We start from the raw sequence: 27,480 nt of genomic DNA, 5'->3' as shown, positions 1-27,480 counted from the left end.
TGAGACCACGTGACTCCAGAAGAAGTAAAAGTATAGTTTTCTTGTGGGCATCGTTGAGATTTTACAGAGTTTCTAACGTGACAATAGTTGAAAGAAATTAACTCGGGTATAAATGTTAAGGGAGAGACATCGTATCGTCTATTCCAAACATTGTATTTATTTATTAAGACAAATAAAGATACATGATTAGCATTAAGCATATATGTTATTTTGGGAGAAGACACGAACGATTTTGATTTTTTTTAGCTGAATAGTAATAATTAAGCAGTTACACAGTTATTGTTTACACGTTCGTCGTTCGACTTTCAATGTCCGTGTCGGTAGGTGTTTCTCGTGAAGCTGAGAAACGGGTCGGTCTGTGTTGTCGTGGTTGTGTTGTACCGAAACATGTTTTAGACAAAAATATTGGTCATTATACACGTGTATATGTAAAGTCAGACAGTCAAACATTGTAAGCTAGGTTATCTAATTTATATTGACCACAATTCTGTTGACTCTGTTAAGTGCCATGGGCATAAGATTAAATACCTGGTGCTAGCATGTATTATCTAACAATATTATGTAAACGTTTATATCACCATGCCTCGTGGACTACTGGACATGTGTATCTTTGGTATTTAAGGCCCCATATTAAGCAGTTCGGAGCAGTAGTCGGGAGGCGGTCAACCGGCCACTCCAAGACAATGTCCTGGGCGGCAGCCCAGGATAAGTCATTTCACTACTGTTGAAACTATGTTTGCATGTTAACTATAATAAAAGGTTGGCCAACCAATGAGTCTGCGATTATGACTTCACCAACATCTACAACATCACCAAGAACATCACGGAACAAACTATTAAATATTATAGTGTCCTTGGGCAAGACACTTTACCCTCATTGCTCTGGATGGCATACAACGGGCTTCCCGTATGTTGTTAAGTAGGGTAGTCACCCACTACTAGAAGATTGACCATGGCTGTTCATACAGCAACACAAAAAAAAAAAAAAAAAACACGTCATAAACGTCAATGGCATTCCCTACACGACAAAACAGAATTATCTGATATACATTTACTGTGTTGACGACGGCAGGGTTATTATTTATTAACAGGAAAAAATAGTTTTATACTTTGCACTATCAGTTGAGTGTTGTTAATATTTCATAAGTAAAAAAAAAAAAGGTCGTTTGTGTGATACGTCCGTAAAAAATGACACACGGTTGAAATGTACACATATAGGTTAATTTATGTTACTTCACATGATGATCAATGTTAATTAAGTGAATTTTCAGGAGAAGGGAGGTAACTCGTATTTGCCGATTACCAATAATTTTGTTGAGACACGCATGCGCAGGCAGTTTGTTTAGAGTGAAAATCGACAGTGCATGCGTGCGTAATTGGTAGCTGTTTTTCCCATATTTTTCATCAATAGGCCACGTTACGAGAACTTTATTGTTGATCCGTTATTTGGTGTTGGTAAAGTTTTTACTATCGGAACCTAGTTGTAACCGACCAACGTGGGAATATTGTGAAACAGAAAAGGAAAAGTCAGCTCCGTCCACTGGGCATTGTCTACCTGCGATAACGTAGCTCTGGACGACGGACGGACAATTTCTGAACCTCGAAAATGCTACAAATAGCGGATATCGTTTAACTTTGGAGTTATAGTTCGTATAATTAAGCATTTCTAATACAATTTTGCAATGTATTTTTTTTACCGTCTAATCTGGAAATCTTTAATTCGCATATTCTGATATCATACTGCTCAGAGTTGTCTCCGTGATCCGCCATGATACTTCTCGAAGAACTCTCGCGAGGATGCTAACCCAAATATGTAACCCGTGATCCATATATGGATGAAGCTACTACGATAAATAAATACATAATCAGAGATATTTAACCACTGTTTTGTAACTCTTGTGAAGAAAGCGAATCTTACTTTCCGTAATTAAATAATTTCAGAATGAATTGGCCTTCCTCACCGAGGTATATAGCTCCGAATCTGTTTTTCTGTTGAAATCTGGCGGTAAATCTCATTAGCATCAATTTATTTTGATTTCCTTATAAGGAACTTGACCTTTACACTTGTATCAAAGATGGCGGTATGTTTGAACTGATATCTCCGTGTATCTTGCTCGTTTTGGATTTTACTATTTATTGTCAAACAATTGACGTAATGTGCAGGTTTGTGGCTTGAATATTGATAATAGATACCAGAATCATCAATTTACATATGTTTTTTTTATCCGAGAAAATCTTAACCACAGCTAAATACTGCCCGATGTGAATCGCATCGGGGCTTGTTACACTATCGGCAATGGGAGGGACTTCATACCCTGCCGGGGAGCAGTGTAGGCAGGGTATGAATATTCGTTCTAGGCATTGTCCAGCTTGGCGCCACAGCAAGTCACAGCAGAAACATCCAGATCCAGGTAACGGTTGTCGTTACACACTTCGTATTTATTATTAACGTTTTAATATGATCGGTGCATAAACTGTTTGGTGTCTGTACGGCGTACGACTCTTGAACTATCTGGGGTGGTTCAAGCCTACAACTCCTTTGTTTTCAAGTGCGGGTCTATAAATAGAACACGTAAACAATCTGAGAATATGCCTGTTTGGTGGTGGGCAGCTCGCATGCTAATTGATTTGCAGGTGTTGTGCTTCGTAACAGACTCTCCGATTTTCAAATAGAGAGAGGTCCATCTGTGAGCTTCCTAGGAATAAGTCGAGGTCGTGTTTCAGAGCAACAACATTTATTTCGATTTTGGTACGAGATGGATCAACTTCGACCCATTCACGTTATCTGCCATATCGGAGGTAACGACATGGATTCGCCTGCCTCTGTAGAAGAAACAGTTCTTCGTTTTATTACTTTTTTGACAATGTGCCAGAATAACTTTGCGATGGAGAAAATTACTGTGTTACAATTGTTACCGCGTTTAACCACAGGTGCCTGACTCGTTTTATAAATAATAACATATAAGAGTACATATTAATGAGAAAGGTTCTGAACTCCCCCAGGCTTGAAATATGATGTATTTATTTCTAAGTACCGTAGCTTCGGTTGTATTGAGTGGATTGTTTCGAAGTAGGCCCTAAATTGAAGAGAAATGACCAATCTTTAAAATAAGCCATAACATGTTGTCGATTTCTCGATATTAGTTCACGAAATCGGGCGTGAAACTTCAAAATTCTGATTGGTTATAGAAATGTGTTTAACCAATCAGAATGCTTGTTTAAATTTACCGCGGCTGGCACAACATGGCTACTCAAGTGGAAAATCTGCTATCGGTATGCGTAAAAAGTCCCGGGGCCGTCGATAGGGTGCTCGAATACATAAAGTAAGTGTACATGTATGTAATAGTTGTATTCGGTGATCTGATGAAGCGTACTTGATTAACCCGTGGACTTCGTATTGAAAGCTATGTCCAATAGAGTCAAAGTGTGGTGACCCCAATACGTCAACTTGTCCGAGTAAAAAAAATCGAGAGAATTTTGAAGTTTCACGCCCGATTTCGTAAATTAATATCGAGAAATCGACAACATGTTATGGCTTATTTTAAAGATTGGCCATTTCTCTTCAATTTAAGGCCTACTTTAAAAAATTCCACCCAATACAACCGAAGTTACGGTACTTAGAAATAAATACATCATATTTCAAGCCTGGGGGAGTTCAGAACCTTTCTCATTAATATGTACTCTTATATGTTATAATTTTATAAAACGAGTCGTCAGACACCTGTGGTTTAACTACCAGAAGTATTCCAGTCCCAGATTACAATAGTAAAGTGAGAGCAGCAAACCAGTCTCTGAAAGAACACATATCAGAGTTGCCCCATTTTCAGTACTGGAAACTTAGGGGGAATGAAAGAGGGACAGGACACATTGTGTGCATATGGCGTCAATTTTTCAGACCATGGCCAATGGAAGTATTATAAAAACATTAGAGCGTCTATCTTGAATCAGATATATAGTTCAAGCTAGGATATATGTACCTATACAATGATATGTCAGGACAAGATAAATTACTAGTTCTGGGTAACTGTACATGTGACTTTTTTAATATTAGGCCGGGGTCCTGTAAACCGGCTGTGTTAGTGTTTATAAAGGTGAAATGGGCTATTTTCAGTCATTTTGTTCACTCCGTTATTATACAGACATATACATGGTATATAGATATGCCATATACACTAGTACTGTACATGTATTAGTAATTCCATATTAGGAAATACAGATATTTTGCGGTTATTATGCCAATGGTGAAATTGTTTTCGTACTATCGTGAATTTTGCTTTAAATTTGCAATTATAGTACACTGTCATTACACTCAAGTTCATTTTAAGTGAAAATTGAACATAATTTGAGTTTTTTCACCAGCAAAATATAATCTCGTGGTCAGTACGGGTTTTACCCAATAGTGTTGTTTGTCTGTATAGTTAGCAATAAGTATTTTACAGTATGACTTGGAATTGTACTAATTATTAGATTTATCCCATTTTCAAACAATTGCAATTTAATAACACATGCACTGTACGGTTTGGATAGGACTTTGAATCCCATTTTATAATTTTTGATCCCCGCTTATGACTGATTTGTCAGTCTCAGTCTTGCTCACTAGGTCTGTAATATGTTATTGTTTTCAATGGCAAGCAGACATGTAGCGACTATAACTTATGTCTATATAAATATCACTGACAATAATTCATAATAGAGCCAATATTCTTCGAGTTTGTTACACGTATGCGGGGGTAACAGCTATATTTGTCAACAAGGCTCAATTTTATATATATATTGAATATGTCAGGGATCACTATTAGACGGCCCTTATTGATAATTTGATAGCAATTTAAATTACTGCTATAGATCCCTGTTCATGGTATTTCTTTTTGCGCCACGTAAGTGGCTAGGGCAAGATGGGGGATATTGAGTTGATACCCAACTGTCTGTCTGGTTATATGGTGGCGCAATTTGTTCCCCATCTTTGTATAAAGGGGTTCTAAATATTGGTTTTCATCTGATGTAACATATATCTTTGTACAAGTTAGTACAAAAAAGTAAAGAGGAACTTTATGTCGTCATTTATATTTTTAGATAATGACATTGTTTCACTTTCAATCTTGGTGTCTGTTATATTTTAACCTCTATACAAACAGAGCACATACTTATAACTTGATGCATAGCTAAAGGCTAATTTATGTTACTTAACATAAATGTTTTTAGCGATGATCAATGTTAATTAAGTGCATTTTCAGGAGAAGGGAGGTAACTCGTATTTGCCGATTACCTATAATTTTGTTGAGACACGCATGCGCAGGCAGTTTGTTTACAGTGAAAATCTGCAGTGCATGCGTGCGTAATTGGTAGCTGTTTTTTCCATATTTTTCATCAAAAGCCACCACCCACCCCTTCCTCCTTACTTCGTCTTTTCTATTTATAATAGATGACATGGCTTATTTCATAATGCAATTTGTATTACTAATGTATATGCTTTAAAATGATGCAATTTGTATTAGTAGGCGCAATTTGTTCTCCATCTTTGTATAAAGGGGTTCTAAATATTGGTTTTCATCTGATGTAACATATATCTTTGTACAAAAAAGTAAAGAGGAACTTTATGTCGTCATTTATATTTTAAATAAATGACCTTGTTTCACTTTCAATCTTGGTGTCTGTTATATTTTAACGTCTTATACAAACAGAGAACATCCTTATATATTTGATACATAGCTAAAACATCTTTGTATACGAGACATGAGGAATGTTCAAATGGTTAATTGGAAAGCAGCAGATCACTTTTATCTCTTTCTACAGGCGTTCCCGACTTCCATTGTATGGTATCGTCAATACTATAGTAGGACTAGTTTTAATGAATTCGACATGTCGATCTCATTGGGAAAATATTCTATGGTATCTCCTTCTACGATTTGAAGTCCCATGTGTTCGATTGTTGATGAATGTCTGGTAATTCATTTGTCAACACTCTAATTTTTATTTTGAGTATGTAACCTAACCTGGATTTGAAAGAGACTATTCAGCGGATGTCATCGACACAGCAGAAGACGTTTACCCTTCCGGAACACCTGGTCAGTTCCTCATTGTAACATAACACCGATTTGATATAGATGTTTTACGGAGGGTAATAAATCGATATAAAAATTGATAAGCTGAGGACAATGGGTGAGCAAAATAATATATAAACATTTAACAGAGACCCTTTAAAGATTGCAAGGATAATAAGACAAGGTGTTCCGGAGAAGTAAGCGTCTTCTGATTTTGGCACGACACCCGTAATACAAATCTAGGTCAAATCCTAGTTACGTGATATTCTCTAAATTATAACTAGGGTGATGACAACGGAACTACTAGGTAAACTAACAATCATCGAACACGTCTGACTTCATATCGCATAAGGAAAAAGACCAATTCTAAATGAGATCACGATGTAGATCATAAAACTTCCAAACGGTATCCATCAACCTGCTTCTCTTAAAACCTTTTGTTGTTATTTACTTAGTCAGTATTTGACATCTGTCACGGAAATCGTGATAGCATGAACATGCCCTTGAATATCAAATCAACTAGTACATGTAAAGACAAGTAGGTATGGGATGCAGGAGTGTTACTTTCTAGAAATGGAAAATTAGCTGTTGGGTAATGGAAACCTCAAGCTTACCATACATCTGCAGCTACATTTTCTGATCCCTTAATCATTTTGATGCGGAATTTGTAATTCTGCAAAAACAATGCCCATCGCATTATCCGACTGCTCTCAATCTTGCTCTTTTGGATGTACACCAATGGCCTATGATCTGTGTAGAGTTCAAACTCTCGCCCATATAAGTACATTTGGAATTTCTTGACAGGCAAAGATAATAGCTAAACATTCTCTTTCGATAACGGAATAATTCGTTTCTCTGTCAAGTAGCTTTTTACTTGCATAGGCGACTAGAAATATACCATCAACATGTTCTTGTAGTAAAACACAACCTAAACCAGTATCTGAGGCATCATACTATACAATAAACATTTTTGAAAGGTCAGGCAGCCGTATAACAGGGGCTGTGATCAAGAGGTCCTTTAGACATCTGAATGCGTTGTCCTCTCCTGGTCGCCAATCCACCTGATTTGGTTTTCCCTTCTTGGTGAGGTCCGAGAGTGGTTTTGCGATATCCGCAAAGTTTGGGACGAACTTCTGGTAGTACCCCGCTAGTCCAAGGAATGCTCTGACCTGCCTTTTCGTCTTCGGTTGTGGTGCGTCTCGAATCTTCTCCAGCTTATCATTCTCCATGGTAATTGTACCTTCGCCCACAATATGGCCTACAAATCCTAGCGTCCTGTAGCCTATCATACACTTTGATGGCCTTACCGTTAGGTTTGCATCTCTAATTCTCGAAAATAGCTCTCTAAGATCTTTAACATATTCCTCCCATGTCTCGTTATGATTAAGAATAATGGTCCGTACTCCTACTACCATCCAGCATTTTCCTCATCATTCTGTTGAATGTGGCTCCTGAGTTAACTAGACCAAATGGAAGCTTCCGAAACTGGTAGCAACCTTCTGGCGTTGAAAAGGCAGTCATGTGTCGCGATTTCTCTTCCACAGGTATTTGCCAGTAGCCTTTGCTAAGGTCGAACATTGAGAAATATTTATCCTCGTGGAGCTTTGTCATAATATCCTCAATGTCTCCCATTGGTCCAGGATCAAAATGAGTCACTGCGTTTAGCTTGCGAAAGTCAATACACACCCTGTTGGTTTGGTCCTTTTTCTTCACCATGACAATCGGAGCATTATATGCAGACTTGGAGGGTTCTACTATTCCCATATCCATCATTTTCTTAACTTCCTCCTGCACTTCGTTCCTTTTGGCATACGGTATTGGGTACGGTTTAACTCGGATAGGATTATTACTAGCCTCTTCAGAGTCGACCTTGACATCTCACTTCTCTCTTGTTCCATTCTGTAAAATACTGTGGGAGATATCACCGATGTGTCAGCCTGTTCAGGGTTGCTCAATGTTAACAGTGTTACAGTATTTCCCACAGTGTTTTCAGGCCATATTATGCATATTGTACTTGCATGTCACATATATACTTAAGTTCGTTTTGTTTTGATGACCGAATGGTCAGTTGTATGGTCGAGCAATAGTAACAATGTTACATTCTGTAAAATGCTCTGGTTGGATATAAAACAGGTGTCAACCTGTACAGGTTAATAATGGGTTATGATGATACATCTAATAGTTCACCAGATATGCATTTTCAGGCCATACCATATTATGATAAGTGCAGGTATTATTATATTATGCAATATCACACTGTTACAGTATTTCAATTATAACCAGCTAGTCCAAATAGTCATTGAACATAATTTAAGGTAATTGAAAAGAATATGACCATTAGTGCAATGTGTCACTTTGGACATGAGTGTGGTCAGTTAAACGATATGATTTGACCACTAATTGGTATTAAATTTCTCTGAAATGTTTGTTATTGTCATTACAGTAATTAGCATGGTCAGGAAGAAGCCATGTAGTGACAAAGGGGGGGGGGGGGTCAGGAGATGAGCCTAACCCTTAACAACAAGGAAACAGAGAAAAGAAACCCAGCAGCAGCTGGGACAGCTCAAGATGCAAGGAGAAACATTAATGTTGTGGCTAAACGGAAACGACCTTCAGCAGCAGCTGGATCAGCCCAACAAAATGTCAATTTGTCTGATGGAAGCGATGAGGTGGAACAGCCCGATCTAGCAGGGGCTGATGACCAACGTCAGGCTGCAATGGTGCAGGCCATCACGGCACAAGTTCTGTCCACTTTAGAGGCTAGAGACAAGCCAAAAGGCCGGAGAAAAAGTTTTAAAAAAAAAGGCGACGCGTATCACCAACACCAGTTGTATCAGGTACTGACTCTGATGACAGCAGTAGCAGCAGCAGCAGCAGCAGCAGTAGTGATAGTGACTCTGATACTAGTTCAGATAATGAGTTAGATACCCCTTCTTCTGCTCGTCTATATTGCCCCATCGATGGTAAACTGAAAAACAAAATATGGCAAAATAAGTATATTGATTTGGCCAAACTGCTTCCACAAACTAAGCCGTTCACCTCTGACTCGATAAGTTTTCAGAGTACGGGTCGGTCACAATTCAAAGTGACAAAAGCTAAACAAAAAATAGTGCTCAATAATATTGAGCAGTGGACAATAGCATTTTTGAGATTTGTTGCCATTTATTCAGAATGATTTCCTAAGGAAATCCCACATGTCATCAAACACGGTGAGTTGGTTAGAGATTTAGCGAGCTGGAGAACGGGTATGGCTTGGTTGGAATATGACCAACAAGTAAGAAGGGATATTGAGGTGAGGTCCATTCAGTGGGAGGAGTTCCATACAGAGTATTGGGTAAATGCAAATACTCCTAGACAAGTGTCATTTTCAAACAATGACCAGCCCTCCGTATGTAATACCAAATAAGGTAATGTGGGCGGAGCCCAAGCTATGTATCCGAAAGATTGGTGACGTGAGCAAAAATGTGTTTGTAAACAAACTTTTATTTTTGCTCTGTGTCCCATGGCAAGGAAAAACTTACTCCACTCCTTTTCCATATAATTTATAAATACCTTAAATGCTGCAAGCTTTGCTTTATATGTACAGATGACAATGACACAGAATCATGGAAAAATATTTGGGCTCACCTCTGTGGGTGGCCTTCAATATCATTTTATTAAAATGAACTTAAAATCACATAAATATACATATAAAAAGCAAAGGTGAGCGGCAGAATTATGCCATAATGACCGATATGTTCGCATATCGGTCATCCGCCACCCGAGAGATCTAACATGCTTCAGCCCCATGTAGACAGAGTATCGCGTATCAAATGAAACATTGTTTCGTTTATATTTTGGACACATCCACAGTCAACCTGCATGCCTTTCATAAAAATATCTGAATTGATGCAAGTCTAATCAAGCCAAGTCCAGTCTTTTTACTGGTCTGTATCCCAACAGGGGTCAAATGTGTTTAGTACGATGAACGTGTTATTTAAGAAAGCCATAGAACAGAGCTTCGGGGGTCGACGGTGAATAAAGAAACCGAGATATTTTACAGCAGACCTCGGGTGGAAGAAGTATGGAAATTTACATAGCTTTTCAATTACTAGCGATTTGTACCCACATTTTGTGAATCTGTTAAGTGTTGCGAAGTTACTACAGACTATTTTACGCGGTTGTTATGCACAGTTTCGCATACCCGATGACGATATTGGTTTGGTATTTTGTTTAACGTCCTATTAACAGCCATGGTCATTTAAGGACATGCCAGGTTTTCACAGCGGGCAAAGGCAATAACATATTTTTGGTCAAACTCAGAGAGAAAATGAGACCAACATCGTCCGCCAGAATGGATTCCCAGGGTGAGGGAAGAAAACACAACCGATGAAGACGTGATCTGATATTGTCTGATACATGATATATATATTTAATACAAAAGGCACATGGGCCTAAACGGTCACCTGAGTTTTGATATATTAAACACCACTGGCCCCTGTGACATTGAATGAAGGTCAAGGTCATCCATATGAACTAACTTGGTAGCCCTTCATCATAGCATGCTAAGGACCTAATATTGGGTCTCAGGGCCTTTTGGTTATCAAGAAGTCGTTTAAAGAAATTAGCATATGTAACCCCTGTGACCTTAAATGAAAGTCAATGTCATCTATTTGAACAAACTTGGAACTCCATCCCAGCATGCTACAGACCTAGTATTGGTTCTCTAGGCCTTTTTGTTATCAAGAAGTCGTTTAAAGATTTTAGCATATGTGACCCTGTGACCTTAAATGAAAGTCAAGGTCATCTATTTGAACAAACTTGGAAGCTCTCCATCCCAGCATGCTACGGACCTAGTATTGGTTCTCTAGGCCTTTTTGTTATGAAGAAGAAGTCGTTTAAAGATTTTATCATATTTGACTCCTGTGACCTTAAATAAAGGTCCGGGTCATCCATTTGAACAAACTTGGTAGCCCTTCATACCAGCATGCTACAGACGTAATATTGGGTCTCTGGGCCTTTTGATTATCAATTAGTCATTTAAAGATTTTAGAATATATGACCCTTGTTACCTTGAATGAATGTCATGGTCATCTATTCGAACAAACTTTGTAGCCCTTTATCCCAGCATGCTAAATACCTAATATTGGGTCTCTGGGCATTTTGTTGGCTTTTGGTTATGAAGAAGTCGTTGAAAGATTTTAGCATATTTATTTACTGTGACCTTGAATGAAAATCAAGGTCATCTATCTAAACAAACTTGGAAGCCCTCCATCCCAGCATGCTACGGACGTAGTATTGATTCTCTAGGCCTTTTTGTTATCAAGAAGAAGTTATTTAATTTGTCTGCATATTTTACCACTGTGACCTTGAATGAAAGTCAAGGTCATCCATTTGAACAAAGCTGGAAGCCCTTTATCCCAGCATGCTACATACCTGATATTGAGTCTCTGGACCATTTTGTTGCCTTTCGGTTATGAAGAAGAAGTCGTTAAAAGATTTTAGCATATTTGACCCCTGTGACTTTAAATGGAGGTCAAAATCATCCTTTTGAACAAACTTGGTAACCCTTCATCATAGTATGCTACGGACCTAATATTTGGTCTCTGGGCCTTTTGATTATCAAGTAGAAGTCATTTAAATATTTTTAGCATATGCGACCCCTGTGACATTGAATCATTGAGGTCAATGTCATCCATTTGTACAAAATTTATAGCCCTTCAGCCCAGCATGTTAAATACTCAATAACCATTTCTTTGAGCCTGTTTGTAATTGAGAAGAAGATGAAAATGTAAATTGTTTATGACGCACGACGGACGACGCCGGACAAAGGGCGTTTGCAATAGGTCAACTGAGACTTCGTCTCAGGTGACCTAATGAAAATGCATGCGGATTCAAAATAATATGTGTGGTAAGCTTGAGGTTTCCATTACCCAACAGCTAATTTTCCATTTCTAGAAAGTAACACTCCTGCATCCCATACCTACTTGTCTTTACATGTACTAGTTGATTTGATATTCAAGGGCATGTTCATGTTATCACTATTTCCATGACAGATGTCAAATACTGACTAAGTAAATAACAACAAAAGGTTTTAAGAGAAGCAGGTTGATGGAGACCGTTTGGAAGTTTTATGATCTACATCGTGATCTCATCTAGAATTGGTCTTTTTCCTTATGCGATATGAAGTCAGACGTGTTCGATGATTGTTAGTTTACCTAGTAGTTCCGTTGTCACCACCCTAGTTATCATTTAGAGAATATCACGTAACTAGGATTTTACCTAGATTTGTATTACGGGTGTCGTGCCAAAATCAGAAGACGCTTACTTCTCCGGAACACCTTGTCTTATTATCCTTGAAATCTTTAAAGGGTCTCTGTTAAATGTTTATATATTATTTTGCTAACCCTTTGTCCTCAGCTTATCAATTTTTATATCGATTTATTACCCTCCGTAAAACATCTATATCAAATCGGTGTTATGTTACAATGAGGAACTGACCAGGTGTTCCGGAAGGGTAAACGTCTTCTGCTGTGTCGATGACATCCGCCGAAAAGTATTCATTTTGTCACATTGCGCAAGTGTCGCACTTCAGATAACGGGGGCGCCAATTCGTCGGTACGATATGGCCAACTTCAGCCACCATACCCTACCGATAATCAGAAAAAAGTTCGGGCATTTTCAATCAAAATACGAACTATACATGTACACTGCAGTGACGACGGGCGAGCATGTTGCATTATGCAAATCATACATAATGTTCAAGTTCCAATTTCGAGCGAATCCGTTGATATACATGTACGTTAAACTATTTGAAGATCACCGAAAACGCATGTGTTGGTATCGATACAATCATAGAAGCTAGAATTTCATCAAATCTTAACACGCCTTTTTCGTTCGTTGACGATATGAAATAGGAAATATACGAGACGTCTCTGTTGAAAAAAAAAAAATCTTTATTCCGTATGTTGTAAACCTTCTCGCATATTGATAGCTAACAGGTATATTTAGGTGCAGACGTATATTACGTAATTTGTCAGACATTTGCAAGTACCTGTCGTTATTTATGATTTTTTCAGTTTTCAATTAAATGATTAAAGGTCCTCTTTCACGTACAATATAATTTTGCACACGAACCAATTTGAGCAAAACCAGTCAATTGAAGCACCATCAGTGAATACTTGAAATAGGTTTGAAAGATTCAAAAGGTCCCAGGGGCCTGTGGTATGCCCAAAATAAAGTTGCCCCACAAGACGTACGTGTTTTTTTATACAAAACTGTATCAAAAGATTATCTTTTGTTGTCTAATGATTTGATTTTCTAAGAAGTATGAGTAACTGCAAATTATGAGCAAAAATATGTAGAGAAAGTAAACGAAATGAAGAAGCAACATCATTTTTTAGTAATATTTTTAGCCATGTCTGATTTCTACGGAAACGATATACCTACTTCCAGTTCTTGTGTACCAAAACTTATTATAGTAAACAATTTGGAAAAATCTGGGACCGCTAAATTTGTCCTTTAAAGGTCAAGTTGTCAGATGGTATATTTTAGTAATAATTGGATAGCATAACTGTAGTGTAGGAGAGCGGCGATATATCTCAGAATTAATAAGGAAGATGACCACTTGATAATATATACAATTTATTTACTACTTTACTACTATTTTCACTCACTCGGATGGTATTTACACTGAACATATATATGACCCAAGAACGTTGATGGTTATTCCTGGCCGGCACGAATAATGTCTATTCCATAAGGTCATCATGTGATATCTCCTCGAAGACACAATGATTGAACGTGGTCGTTCCTCAGTCCATGGTTTCGCTAAACCAAAAGGGCGTTCAAATCCCTGTATCATCTGATGATGACATATGAACTTTGCTGCTGGAGCCGCAGCCTGTATCCAGCGAGCCACTCCGACCTCTATGTGCTAAAGCCGCTGCACCTATACTGTAGAAGTTACGGCGAATGCGCCGCTCTGCAGAACCAACATATTATCATCAGCTGTCTTTTCCACAAATCCATCCACCTCAGGTCATGTATGTTTGGGTCCATGTCCCAAAGTGAAAACAAGATATCTGTAACGTACAGACGTATAAAATCATAGAAACGAACTTTTACACACCATACATAAACCATTCATATTGGTATGATAATACTTACAACTCCTTACAACATTAAGCTACCATTAAACAACACAACAATACATATTCTGATGACCTAGTGTGCATGCCGATTACATATAGTATATATATAATGGACAAAATAACATAGATAAATGAATCAGCATAGATCAAATAGTTACTAACTTTATACGTATGACAAATTCTGCGCAGTAGAATATATTATGATGATTTATACAACATTTATAGTATTACATACAGTTAGACGATAGTAGTATGCTCTAAAATTACTATAACGTGTGCTAGAGATCTTTGGTTTGGTTTGTTTTGTTTAACATCCTATTAACAGCCAGGGTCATTTAAGAACGTGCCAGGTTTTGGAGGTGGAGGAAAGCCGAAGTACCCGGAGAAAAACTACCGGCCTACGGTCAGTGTCGAGTGACACCTTAAACACTCGGCCACCGCAGCTCCAATTTGTTTACTGCATGTACACTGTAATTGATCTACAACCCCTTATAATAGAAAAAATTAGTCATCCAGGTGTGACCAACAGAAATGCGTTCGGTTTATTTTTGTTTAACGTCCTTAACAGCCAGGGACATTTAAGGACGTGCCAGGTTTTAAAAAGAAACAGAAATGCATAATGAACATGTAAACAGGTTACGCCATGAGTGACGCGCACCTGTACCTAGCCTAGCCCAATAGATCTAAATCCTCTCAAATTAGAAAAGTATGGTCAGTAAGGTTTGTATAGAGCGTATAGATGGTAGTATGGTAGTAAAAGATACATTCCTGTTATTTGCTGGTCTTAGTAAGTAACACACGTCTTTTCGGTATGGCGGTCAGTGACTGTGTGTCAATACTCTTACCTATACAACGGTCAGTATAATGTCCAAAAAATTTGTCCAAATAAATATCAGAACGAAATAACACACTTGGTACTATAATAAACTATAATATGTACTTACTTCGCAAATATACTTCGTGTCAAGTACTATGAAGTCAAAATTGTATTTGATGTGGTCAAATGAACTTATTTTCTAAGGAGTATGATTTACTGCAAACTATGAATCCAAATAAAGAGATATAAAACTATGCAATAAATATGTAACACAAATTCAAAGACGAAAAATGTCGAAATTTAGAGACATGTTTTAAGCTGTTTCAGATTTCTAAGGAAGTGGTTAACCAACTTCCGGTTCTTTTGCACCAAAAAAATTTTTGCAAATTTTTGGCGCATTATATTTGCTTAATGTATTGAAAATTACAAGCAGTCAGTATCTCGAAATCAAATACAATGGTATCGATATATCAGTGTTTGGTATTTATCTTCAGTTTCTTGTTTTTCAAAAGATATTTATTTTAACTCACTCAGAAGCAGTTGTGGGATGCATCAAATCTCACTGCGCATGTGCTTTTTAGCGCCAGAATGAACGGAAATAAAAACAGATTATGAAATTTGGATGGATTTGCGCGGTGCACCCCACAAGTCGATAAACAAAACACTACACCACCGCCAATCCGTCTGTCAGTCCGTCCATTCAGTGTTGTGCACTTTTCTCAGTCGTGTTCCAAGATATGCTGGTGAAAATAAATTGGTATGTACATATGTAACTTCATTATGGGTAGCTACAGATCAAATGAATGAATGGATATCGAATCAAATCCCGGTTCAAAGGAATTATGTATTTTCCATTTAGATATAAGAAGTGTTAAAAATATATCTAGAGGATAATGTAAACACACCAAGACGAGCATGTTTCAGCAGAAAATTTAGATTTAGAAGAATATCATAGCCCTCTTCGTTTAGATCGGAATTTTGCAGGTGGTTGTATTCTTGTTTTTGTAAATGAACAATTAAAGTTTAAACGACGAAATAATCTTGAATGTCTAGGGGTGGAGAAATATGGACTCAGATCGTAGTTCAACATTTCATTTTTCTTTTAATACAATGTATAGACCGGAAATCGATGTGAACCCATTTTGGCCACACGTACTTTTTTCGATTGAAAGAGCACTTTGCACTCCACCAAGTTTAGTCATTGAATGTTGATATGTTTACTATAACTCCTCGGCATTCTCTGTCTGATATAGTCTCAACAATTGCTTTTATTAATGTCCTTGATGAACCTACGAGTCTTCTTGGCCAGTATTCCAGCAGAGTCTAGTAATTACATTGACTCATCAGCTATTTCTGTAGACAGATCATACAGTCAACAATATTGTCGTGAAGTTTCTATTAAGGGGCATCTAAACAGCAAATCCAGTAAAAACATTGATATTTTACAGGCCTATGAATTCCTACTATGGAGCAATTTCACAGAAGTAACATGATTAACTTTTAGTGGGATGTTTCTCAATTTGCACAGATTAGTAAAAGGAAGGGGAAAATAGAGAGCAAATCAATCTGACATAGAACCTATGTAGATCATTCAATGGTGTGCGCCAAGATCCCTCTGGGATCTCTTGTATATGTATATTTATGTGTTTTTAAGTTGATTTTAATAAAATAATATTGAAGACCACCCACAGAGGTGAGCCCAAATATTTTTCCATGATTCTGTGTCATTGTCATCTGTACATATAAAGCAAACAAAGCTCGCAGCATCTAAGGTATTTATACATTATATGGAAAAGGAGTGGAGTAAGTTTTTCCTTGCCATGGGACACAGAGCAAAAATAAAAGTTTGTTTACAACACATTTTTGCTCACGTCACCAATCTGTCGGATACATAGCTTGGGCTCCGCCCACATTACCTTATTTGGTATTACATACGGGTCAGTGGTTAAAGATCAAACCTGATTGGTCATTAGTGCCCACATCTTCATCAGAAAAAAATTTCACTGTCGCAAAACCTCCCTCCCTCCCATCTGAGCAAATGATATATCTTCATATATATATATATACTTTAACACTTGCATGGGCGTATGTTGCTCATCTTTGCTTTTATTTGTGTTTGGCATAATTTTGTCGCTCACCTTTGCTTTTTATATGTATATTTATGTGTTTTTAAGTTCATTTTAATAAAATAATATTGAAGGCCATCCACAGAGGTGAGACCAAATATTTTGCCAGGATTCTGTGTCATTGTCATCTATACGTATATAAAGCAAACAAAGCTCGCAGCATTTAAGGTATTATTTATACATTGTATGGAAAAGGAGTGGAGTAAGTTTTTCCTTGCCAAGGGACACAGAGCAAAAACTATTTTTCGTTCACACTTCTGGTTTCACGAGTCTAAACGCGCGCTATAAACTATGATGTCAATGTAAATATGACACAGAACAGCATACGCTGGAGGTCTCACAGGATGTCAATATTAAAATATTCTGGTTTCAAATGACACTGGGTGTTAATTAGCCCGAGTTTTCTCTGGCCCTGTCATCATGCCTGGTGTAGGTATGTTGTCAGGGCCAGAGGAAACTCGGGCTAGTTGTTAATCCGTTTAAAGGAGTCATTGCCAGTCTACACTTAGAGATCCAGACAAAATCTACAATAACGCCCAGTGTTTGAAGTAAATTGTAGATATATGCATCACTAATGACATTTTCATTCAAAGCGGGGCGTATCTCTCGATGTGGTAGATTCATATCCTAATACTCACAGATACACATAGTGTGCGCGGAATAGCGTTACTCCCGAACAGATTTTAAAATATGTTTATTGATCATTCAAGCGGTAACAGTTTTATGTGAGAACTTTGTTTGCTACATTAAAATGAAAGCATTCTTACCTTTCAGCCTTTCAAGTACGATTATCATCAGAGTCTGTATATATTTCCCAGGAATCTGTTTAACTAATACACCTTCCAACAACAAACTCTGAATAACGAAAAAATTATGTGTTCTAAAACTTCAAAACTGTATCCGGTTTACAACGTGTCACGACGCAAATGAAATACAAACAAATATACATGAAAATGATTGACACGTGTTTAAAACATTTTTGTAAACGAAAATCACTAATCAAACCATCCTATCATTTCTTAAATGGTTATGTTCCAAACTTTACGTATTTAAAAGATGATAGACCAGTGTATGAAGATACGATTATACAAATAAATTATACTTAATATTAAAATATTTGTATTTTGATATTTTTGCTTTTTATTTCCACGAGATGTATTGTTGGGAACGCTTGCCTAAAGCCGTGACATCACAGGAATTAAGTCTCATTGACTGTTACGGGTTTGATATAAGAATAACTTTTTAAAACGGAAGTATATATATTAAACATCAATCTGTGGAAAGGTGTGGTCTTCTCACAGGATTGCAGATAAATTTATCATAACGCACGAAAGAAAGCAGTTTGATGTTTACATATGGCGCAGAATAATTATGAACTTTCCTTTTCGTGCAGGCTTCATTTAACCTGGATTCAGATACTACCTGCCATATGTGACCATTTTGATTGCCTTCCTTAGAAGGCCACGTTTTAAAGGTTTGACTGTATTGTCTGTTCATGGGATATGGTAATTATGAATAATTATGGCACACCGTTTTATCTACATCAGGCTTGCGAACCAAACACTCTTTGTAAGTAGCTGATGCAGCGTTGTGGCTTACGTATATGGGAGGCTTTCTTACTTTATAACAAAATAAAAAGGAATTCAGCATTGGCCTTCATGAAAACAGAAAAGGCGTTTGCCCTATCAGCACGGTTCGTCTCGGCATCGTCCATGTAATTTTACTCACTCGTGTTGATGTGGGGAGTTCTCATCCTGATGTGGATTGAAACAGTTCGGGTTCGATGGGTTTGGACGGAATATTTTGGTTGAGGAAATTTCAAGTTTCCTTGCCCTCAAAACGTTTACATCGGGTTTGCGACCCAACATGCTCCTCAGGTGATATTGATGTAGAGTTATGAATTAATATATAGACAGACATCTGGTGGGAATCTTGTGACTGACAAAACACATGAATATAAACAGACATCGGGCGGGACCTCTTGAGACGGATATAGCACACGGTCCTGAAAATAAATAGAAACCGGTTTCAGTGGGAAGAATATTGAGACTTGTTACTTTAATTTCGTACAAAAATTCCTGAATATTTTGTTCAAATATATATTTACGAAGAAGTGAGGCATTGGCCTTTTTGTGTAGTCATTTACACTTAATTGATCAACCGCTACAGCGCTCCATATACATACCTGAACTCGCAGATAGAATACCTACAGGACCGATTACGTAATGTGTGAGGTGTTTTAGACGTTCTCTCTTAACTTTCACCATAGACGTGATTATTACGTTCAACAGAATGTCAAGTCGCAAACGTCTTTGTCGTTTTATAGCTGTCACAACATCGTTGATCATTTTTGTTGTGTATCTTTTAAATAACATGGAGTCTACAGAGAAACTACGGACCCTTGGATTGGGCGTTATTAGGTAGGTATTGTATATGAATTATCCCGATTTCTTAAAGGCAATTTTTTGGGTTACATGTCCTTTCTTAAACACGAAAGATGCCTTAAAATTCCTTGAACAAAAAAGGCATTGATTTATGTCTTATTGAAACATATTTTTATTGTTATAAATCGAAGCAAACGGGGTGGGACACAAGTTATAACAATATTATCAAAGCCCTTTCTCAAATAATTACAAAAAAATCAACATTTGGCAAAAATGTAAAGGTCATCAATTAACTATTTTTGTAACATTGTTCTCCAAAGATTCAAAATCAAAAGAAGTACAGTAATTTGATACATTTTTTTAAAATACATTATCATTTTTTATCATCATACATTGTAAGCACATTTCTGAATAAAATTATGTTTGTGTCTAAGGGCAGATGTTCATTTTCACTGCATCTTTCGCCAAAACGAAAATAACTAAAAGGTTGTCATGTATTTAAATCTGGAGTAATAGCATTTTTGAATATGCTCAAAGAAGCTGAAGATCTAGTAGTATGATCTAGTTCATTCTATAGACAAAGAATTGAAGGTAAAAAGGAAAAATTCGTTCGAGAAAACTTTAGTTAGGAGTAAAAAAACATTTTTATTTCCAAATACATAAGGTTTTTTTTTGTTGGGTCATTTAGGGCAATATAGAATTGTACAGTAGTTGTAGTATTCTTCTTTTGCGTCTCTCCGAAAGTTACTCTAGATCAGATTCAAAATATGTAGAATGAAGGTAAACCAGTTTTAATACATGCTGCTTCATGTTGGGCGTTTTCTTATCCATTGGATTCAAACACATTATACCCATCACATAATTCATCAGCATATTCCAAAACTGGTATATTTTGATAATGTACCACGTTTAAGCATATATTTCAATTTCCTAAGAGAATTAAGCAATATGGTCATCCCATTTACCTTTCGTATTGAAAGTACTAATGTTTAGGAACTCGTTATCAATTGTAATTTAATATTCCCATCTAAATTTTCAGAATTCGAAATAAAAAATCACTTCTGTCTTACTAGGGTTAAAATTTGCTAACCATCTCTTTGACCAATTACTTAAAAGTTCTAATTCTTGGTTGATGTTGGTTTCATTTTCATTAAAAGAGGAATATGTACTTACTTGACGTATCATGAGCAAAAAAAAAAAAAAAACACTGGGAAATTGATTGCAGAACTTCGGCAATACAACTACATTATGTACTTACAGTTAAATGATCTGGCATCAACCCCGATTGGTACTTGTAGAATATAGCATTTTTATACAGAAATTGTGAATATGTGTAAAATAACACGCTTGAGTTTTTGGTGCGAGTGTTGAAAAGCATAGTAAGATATGGTAATACGGTCCCTGTGGGGTTAAACTATCGCCTTCCAGTCAAACTAAAAGATTTTTGGGGGATATTTTTTTTTTTTTTTTTTGGATTTTTTTTTGCGTTAAGTTTTTGGTGCAAGTGTGGAAAGGTAACACACCCCGTAATTTGTTATAAATTAAAACATACAGATTCTAGTGAAACTAAACAAATATTGGATTCTTTCTTTTTTAATCTCTTTCACTAAACGATATTTTTGCAATGTTACCTTCTACACGATTATATTTGCTTCAGTAACTAGTAATTTACAATATAATTATCATTAATGCAATTTGCGAAACCATACCAATTAATATATTTTGATTATTTATTGACAAACTTTTGTAAGACGAGCTATGCAGCAGCTATTGTTTGAACAATTGCATTACTGTGGCCATATTCAACATGTTTGGATAGATACAAGAAGAACGTGACAAATAAAACAAATCAAGCGGCTTTGCAATTGATTGAGCAAAATAGTTGACAATATGATGACTTATTCCATCATTACCAGAGGATTTACTTTATTTCAAATTTTAAGTATACCATAATTCCTGATGATTTTACACTTTAAGAGCTATTATTTTGTTTGTGTTTTATTTAGTTTTTTGGGGGGTTTTATGCTCTAGAATACTATCATAGACATCGGTTATTGGGTTAGTAAGCGTAGGGATAGATTGTGGAATTCCTGCTGATTTCATGTGTTTCATGATTAATCTCCAATATGATTTAGGATCAGAAAAAGAATACTGATCAACAAGTCTGTGAGCATTCTCATAAAAACGAGCATGTTTCTTGTTATTGTTAACTTTATTCCACTGATCCTTTAAGTTATCTTATCATACTGAAGAGAAGAAGAACGTGCTTCCTTAAGTAATGTACGAATCCTTATATTTTTTCTTAATTTTCACGACATCCATGATTTATCCTTAGGTCTAAAAATCAACTTCGTTAGTAATAATAAAAGTATGAATAAAATCTAAATAAGTTTTACTGAACTTTTCAAACAAAATATCAACAGACCCGCACATCATTATCATATTTTCCCAATCAAAATTAGAAATTCAATCATTAAACTTTATATCCATATCTTCCCGCATATACATTGTATATGCATTTTTTGCGTTTACAAATAGGTGTAATTATAGACAGAATTTTAAGGGTCATCTATATAGCAGAAAAATGTTGAATTTCAAATACGAATAAATATATCAAGATTTGCACAAAAATAGTCATGTAATATACCAAAATGTTTGTTTGGACATGTAGCTTCTTACAATCACCAATACTTTGCTGTAGATGCTACCAGTTTCTTCTATAGAGTAACTTTGTGGTAAGATGTAGCATGGAATAATTCTTAGTCACGCAAATGACCAAACCTGAAAAATAGCCAAGCTGTTATGTCCACAAGTGTATATAGCACAGGGTAGGAGCATTTGTTTGACCGGATTTTACTGTATGTTCGTATAAACACTTATTTTGTTTTGACCTTGAAATGCAAATGGCGGCAGTGAATAATATTACGCAAATATGGCTTAAAAGGAGTCATTTCAGTTAATAAAGATGCTCCTATATCGTTATTTAAGACATCTGATCATAGTAAGAAGGAACTTTTAAAGTCAAATTGTTAAACTGATGAATTTGCGGCCTTTTTCAGAAATAGGCATATTTTACCCCAAACTCAACGATTGAACATTTTTTCCTAAAAGCAGTCTTCTTGCCACTTCAGGAATTCTTTATATTGTCTAATAAGAGCATTTTTGATGTTTTAAATATTTCCTTATATGCCATATTTTTGTGATATCATTCACGACCGCCATTTGCATTTCAAGGTCAAAACAAAAAAAACAGGGTTTATACATATAATGACGTCAAAGGTGGTCGAACCAATGCTCCTATTTTCTGCTTTAGACACTTATGAGCAAAACGACAGGGCAAATTTGTGTAATATATGGGATACAAGTGAGTTAATTATGTCCCCCTGAAACATGTATTTTTCTTACGTTTTGTTGAAATTTACAAACAGCTTAACAAATTACATGTCAACATCAAGTCCCACGGTTTGCCATGAAACATACTAAAATTAATCATGTTACTTCTGTGAAATTGCTCCATAGTAGGAATTCAAAGGCCTGTAAAATATCGATGTTTTTACTGGATTTGCTGTTTAGATGCCCCTTAATAGAAACTTCACGACAATATTGTTGACTGTATGATCTGTCTACAGAAATAGCTGATGTAATTACTAGACTCTGCTGGAATACTGGCCAAGAAGACTCGTAGGTTCATCAAGGACATTAATAAAAGCAATTGTTGAGACTATATCAGACAGAGAATGCCGAGGAGTTATAGTAAACATATCAACATTCAATGACTAAACTTGGTGGAGTGTAAAGTGCTCTTTCAATCGAAAAAAGTACGTGTGGCCAAAATGGGTTCACATCAATTTCCGGTCTATACATTGTACTTAAAAGAAAAACGGAATGTTGAACTACGATCTGAGTCCATATTTCTCCACCCCTAGACATTCAAGGTTATTTCGTCGTTTAAACTTTAATTGTTCATTTACAAAAACAAGAATACAACCACCTGCAAAATTCCGATCTAAACGAAGAAAGCTATGATATTCTTCTAAATCTAAATTTTCTGCTGAAACATGCTCGTCTTTGTGTGTTTACGTTAGGCAAATAATATCATATTCCCCAGCAAAAATCTTCAAGATATATTTTTAACACTTCTTATATCGAAATGGAAAATACATAATTCCTTTGAACCGGGATTTGATTCGATATCCATTCATTCATTTGATCTGTAGCTACCCATAATGAAGTTACATATGTACATACCAATTTATTTTCACCAGCATATCTTGGAACACGACTGAGAAAAGTGCACAAAACTGAATGGACGGACTGACAGACGGATTGGCGGTGGTGTAGTGTTTTGTTTATCGACTTGTGGGGTGCACCGCGCAAATCCATCCAAATTTCATAATCTGTTTTTATTTCCGTTCATTCCGGCGCTAAAAAGCACATGCGCAGTGAGATTTGATGCATCCCACAACTGCTTCTGAGTGAGTTATAATATCTTTTGAAAAACAAGAAACTGAAGATAAATACCAAAAACTGGTATATCGATACCATTGTATTTGATTTCGAGATACTGACTGCTTGTAATTTTCAATGCATTAAGCAAATATAATGCGCCAAAAAATTGCAAAATATTTTTTGGTGCAAAAGAACCGGAAGTTGGTTAATCACTTCCTTAGAAATCTGAAACAGCTTAAAACATGTCTCTAAATTTCGACATTTTTCGTCTTTGAATTTGTGTTACATATTTATTGCATAGTTTTATATCTCTTTATTTGGATTCATAGTTTGCAGTAAATCATACTCTTTAGAAAATAAGTTCATTTGACCACATCAAATACAATTTTGACTTCATAGTACTTGACACGAAGTATATTTGCGAAGTAAGTATGTATTATAGTTTATTATAGTACCAAGTGTGTTATTTCGTTCTGATATTTATTTGTACAAATTTTTCGGACATTATACTAACCGTTGTACAGGTTAGAGTATTGACACACAGTCACTGACCGCCATACCGAAAAGACGTGTGTTACTTAATAAGACCAGCAAATAACAGGAAAGTATCCTTTACTACCATCTATACGCTCTATACAAACCTTTATGACCATACTTTTCTAATTTGAGGGGATTTAGATCTATTAGGGCTAGGCTAGGTACAGGTGCGCGTCACTCAGGCGTAACTTGTTTACATGTTAATTACGTATTTCTGTTTCTTTTTAAAACCTGGCACGTCCTTAACTGTCCCTGGCTTTTAATGGACGTAAAACAAAAATAAACCAAACGCATTTCTGTTGGTCACACCTGAATGACTAAAACTTTCTACTAGTGGGGTGACACCTAAAGGAGTGTCACAGAAAGAATGAAGTGTAGTGAGGGGTGATAACTCCTTTTCAGCAAGGTTTTCATCAAAACCGCTTAATATATACATTTCGACCAATAAAAGATCGTGTTGTTCACATGGCAACGAAACCCATACAGTCGAATTTGCAGTCCCCTAATATACATACATACCAAAGGATAAAGTCCGTTTTGGGGTGAAATCGGCCCCAGATTTGATAAAAAATAAAATCTAGTATCTTAACCATGTGTTGTTGATTTTACCTTCTAAAGTATGTAATATTTTTCGTAATTAATTCTTTTTTGATTATTATTCGCCGAAAGAGGAATTCCGCGTCATTAGTTTCCATAGGAACCAGCGTTTTTTCTGAAAATCTGCTGTTTTGCAGACCTTTAACTGCTGTTTTATTGTTGGCCGCAGGTGTGCCCTTTTATCAAACTTTGAGAAAAAAAATTATCATGCTGTAATTAATTTATGGTATCAGTTTGGTAGAAGGGCACGCCTGCGGCCAAATCTTTTTTCACTTTTTGTGTCAAAAATACGATGCGATCGGTACTCGGGGTAATTATAATAGCATGGTCGGTTTACGAGAAATCCGGACTATAAAACAGAAAATAATATATAATTATTTGGCTGCATGTCAGACATAAAATTATTTAAAATATTGTTTTCACAATCATACATACCAATTTGCACGCACAAATAAAAATTATATAACGCATGTAGTTAATTAAATGAATTGTATACATTCCGTGGCCAGTCCGGATATTCTGAAATCATTCCAGCTTCAAATTATTAGACAGAACTTGTCGTTTGTTTACATATTGACGAAGAAGTTTTGACGTGTGCTTTCGCCTGTCTGTCCACAGGCGTCTGAAGTTCTGACAGTAAACTGAGATATAATACCATATAAAAAATAAGAGTATCTACTATAAAAAAAGAACAGGTATGCAACGCCTCCGATGACAACAATCACTTAAATCTCTGCAAACGGGAAAAATATACGATTTACAATGTGATTATTGGTATACACAGATGCCGCTAACATTATTTAACACTCGACAAACATAAACCATTACTCACTGCGTTTAATAAGTTCTATTTCAGCTAAAAACTTTCTGAGATGGTCTGTCACGCCAACCATGTCGTGAAAATGGTGGCCATTGTTTTGCAGGTCCGCAGTGAATATCGAGGTAATACTTTTTAATTCATGAAAACTTAAGAGTTATCTGCCCTTTATTTTCAATCGTTTTAAAAACAGAGAAACATGTTACACCAGCAATATTAAAAATGTTTCAACGACACAGAATATAAATATAAATTGAAAGAATCCATGTGCTTCTAGAGTTCTTTTTTTATTGTCAATATCATGAATTAAAAAGTATTACCTCATATATATATATTTCCCTATATTTCAAAGTCAGTATCAGTGTCTTTGTCAGACAATGTCAGTGGTCCATGTTGAGCAGATTCTGAAATTGTTTATAACATTTTTTTTTTATTTGAAAATTTTGCAACTTCTTCAGTAGTGTTGGGAATCATTTTTGAGTTCATGATCGATCATCATCATATCGATAATTGGTCAATCATGAATAGAACTTAGGGGAAATATCTGGAAAAGCATTTAATTAATATATATGGTACATTATAATGAATCAAATATCAAGAACAGGTGAGCGAGTTATCTCCCTTTTTCTATCACAGATGAAAATAAGGTCATTAGCAAGTTTTAAATGTTTTATGTGAATTTGAACAATAATTGTTGTAAGCTTAACCATGCTTAATAAATCATAATACCTTTTATCAGGTAGCAGTGTACACCAGTTTGCCCAGTTTCTGAAAATTAAGTGGCAATTATCTCTTACTATTACATATATTTCCTTTGTTAGCTTGGGTTATCACCCTGTGAATAGCCAGAGTCAGTTTGAGGCTGGGTCTCCTTGTAGTAGTTAGTGACTACCTCTGAACAACATCCAGGAAGCCTGTCTGTCCAAATGCCATCCAAGAAATGGAACAATAATTTATGAAAATGAAGTTCACCAAGCAAAAAAATCATGTTTTCTTTTCAAATAAATGTTTAAAACTTCTTATAAGGTAGCAGTGTAGGCCAGTTTGCCTGGTTTCTGAAAAACCAGTAGCATCTCTTCGTCTGTGGCTGGGTCTCCTTGTAGTAGTTGGTGAATACCTGACTGAACATACAAGAGGCCCATTGCATGGCATCCAGGGCAATAAGGGTAAAGTGATCTTGCCCAAAGACACAACCATGACAGCACATATAGGCCTGATTGTCAGCTTCCCTTCTCTTTTGCAGGATAACTGTTCAAACTGTTCGGTGTATTTGGTTTAAAGTTCCATTAACAGACGGGTCATTTAAGGATGTGCCTGGTTTTGGAGGTAGAGGAAAGTCGAGTACCCAGAGAAAATCCATCAGTCTATGTTCAGTATCAGGCAACTGCCCACCATAGGTTTCGAACTAGCAACCCAGAGGTGGAGGGCTAGTGATAAAGTATCGGGACACCTTAACCACTCGGCCACCACAATAATTAATAATTATTAAACTATCTCACAGTGGCAATAGTACCAAAGATTTTGGTTTGTTTGGTTTGTTTTTGTTTAACGTCCTATTAACAGCCAGGGTCATTTAAGGA

At 36.3% G+C, this 27,480-nt stretch overlaps 1 protein-coding gene and 1 long non-coding RNA gene across 2 annotated transcripts in view; one reads left to right on the top strand and one right to left on the bottom strand.

Annotated features, from left to right (window-relative positions):
• Positions 1 to 13,647: 13,647 nt before the first annotated feature.
• LOC117329693 lies at positions 13,648 to 19,124 on the bottom strand. Its single transcript, XR_004533252.1, has 3 exons — positions 18,845 to 19,124; positions 17,884 to 17,971; positions 13,648 to 14,104 (listed from the first exon to the last, which is right to left on the bottom strand). It is a non-coding gene; the product is annotated as an uncharacterized LOC117329693 (long non-coding RNA).
• An 11-nt stretch (positions 19,125 to 19,135) lies between these two features.
• LOC117329692 (carbohydrate sulfotransferase 6-like) overlaps positions 19,136 to 27,480 on the top strand; it is a 28,040-nt gene continuing 19,695 nt past the window's right edge. Inside the window, exon 1 of the mRNA XM_033887769.1 lies at positions 19,136 to 19,536. Within this exon, the coding sequence (XP_033743660.1) occupies positions 19,409 to 19,536 (128 nt within the window). The 5' untranslated portion in view covers positions 19,136 to 19,408. The remainder of the gene's footprint in view (positions 19,537 to 27,480) is intronic.

Source organism: Pecten maximus, chromosome 6, assembly GCF_902652985.1.
Source record: "Pecten maximus chromosome 6, xPecMax1.1, whole genome shotgun sequence".
Classification (NCBI taxonomy): Eukaryota; Metazoa; Mollusca; class Bivalvia; order Pectinida; family Pectinidae; genus Pecten; species Pecten maximus.
This window is presented reverse-complemented; position numbering and strand designations above follow the sequence as displayed.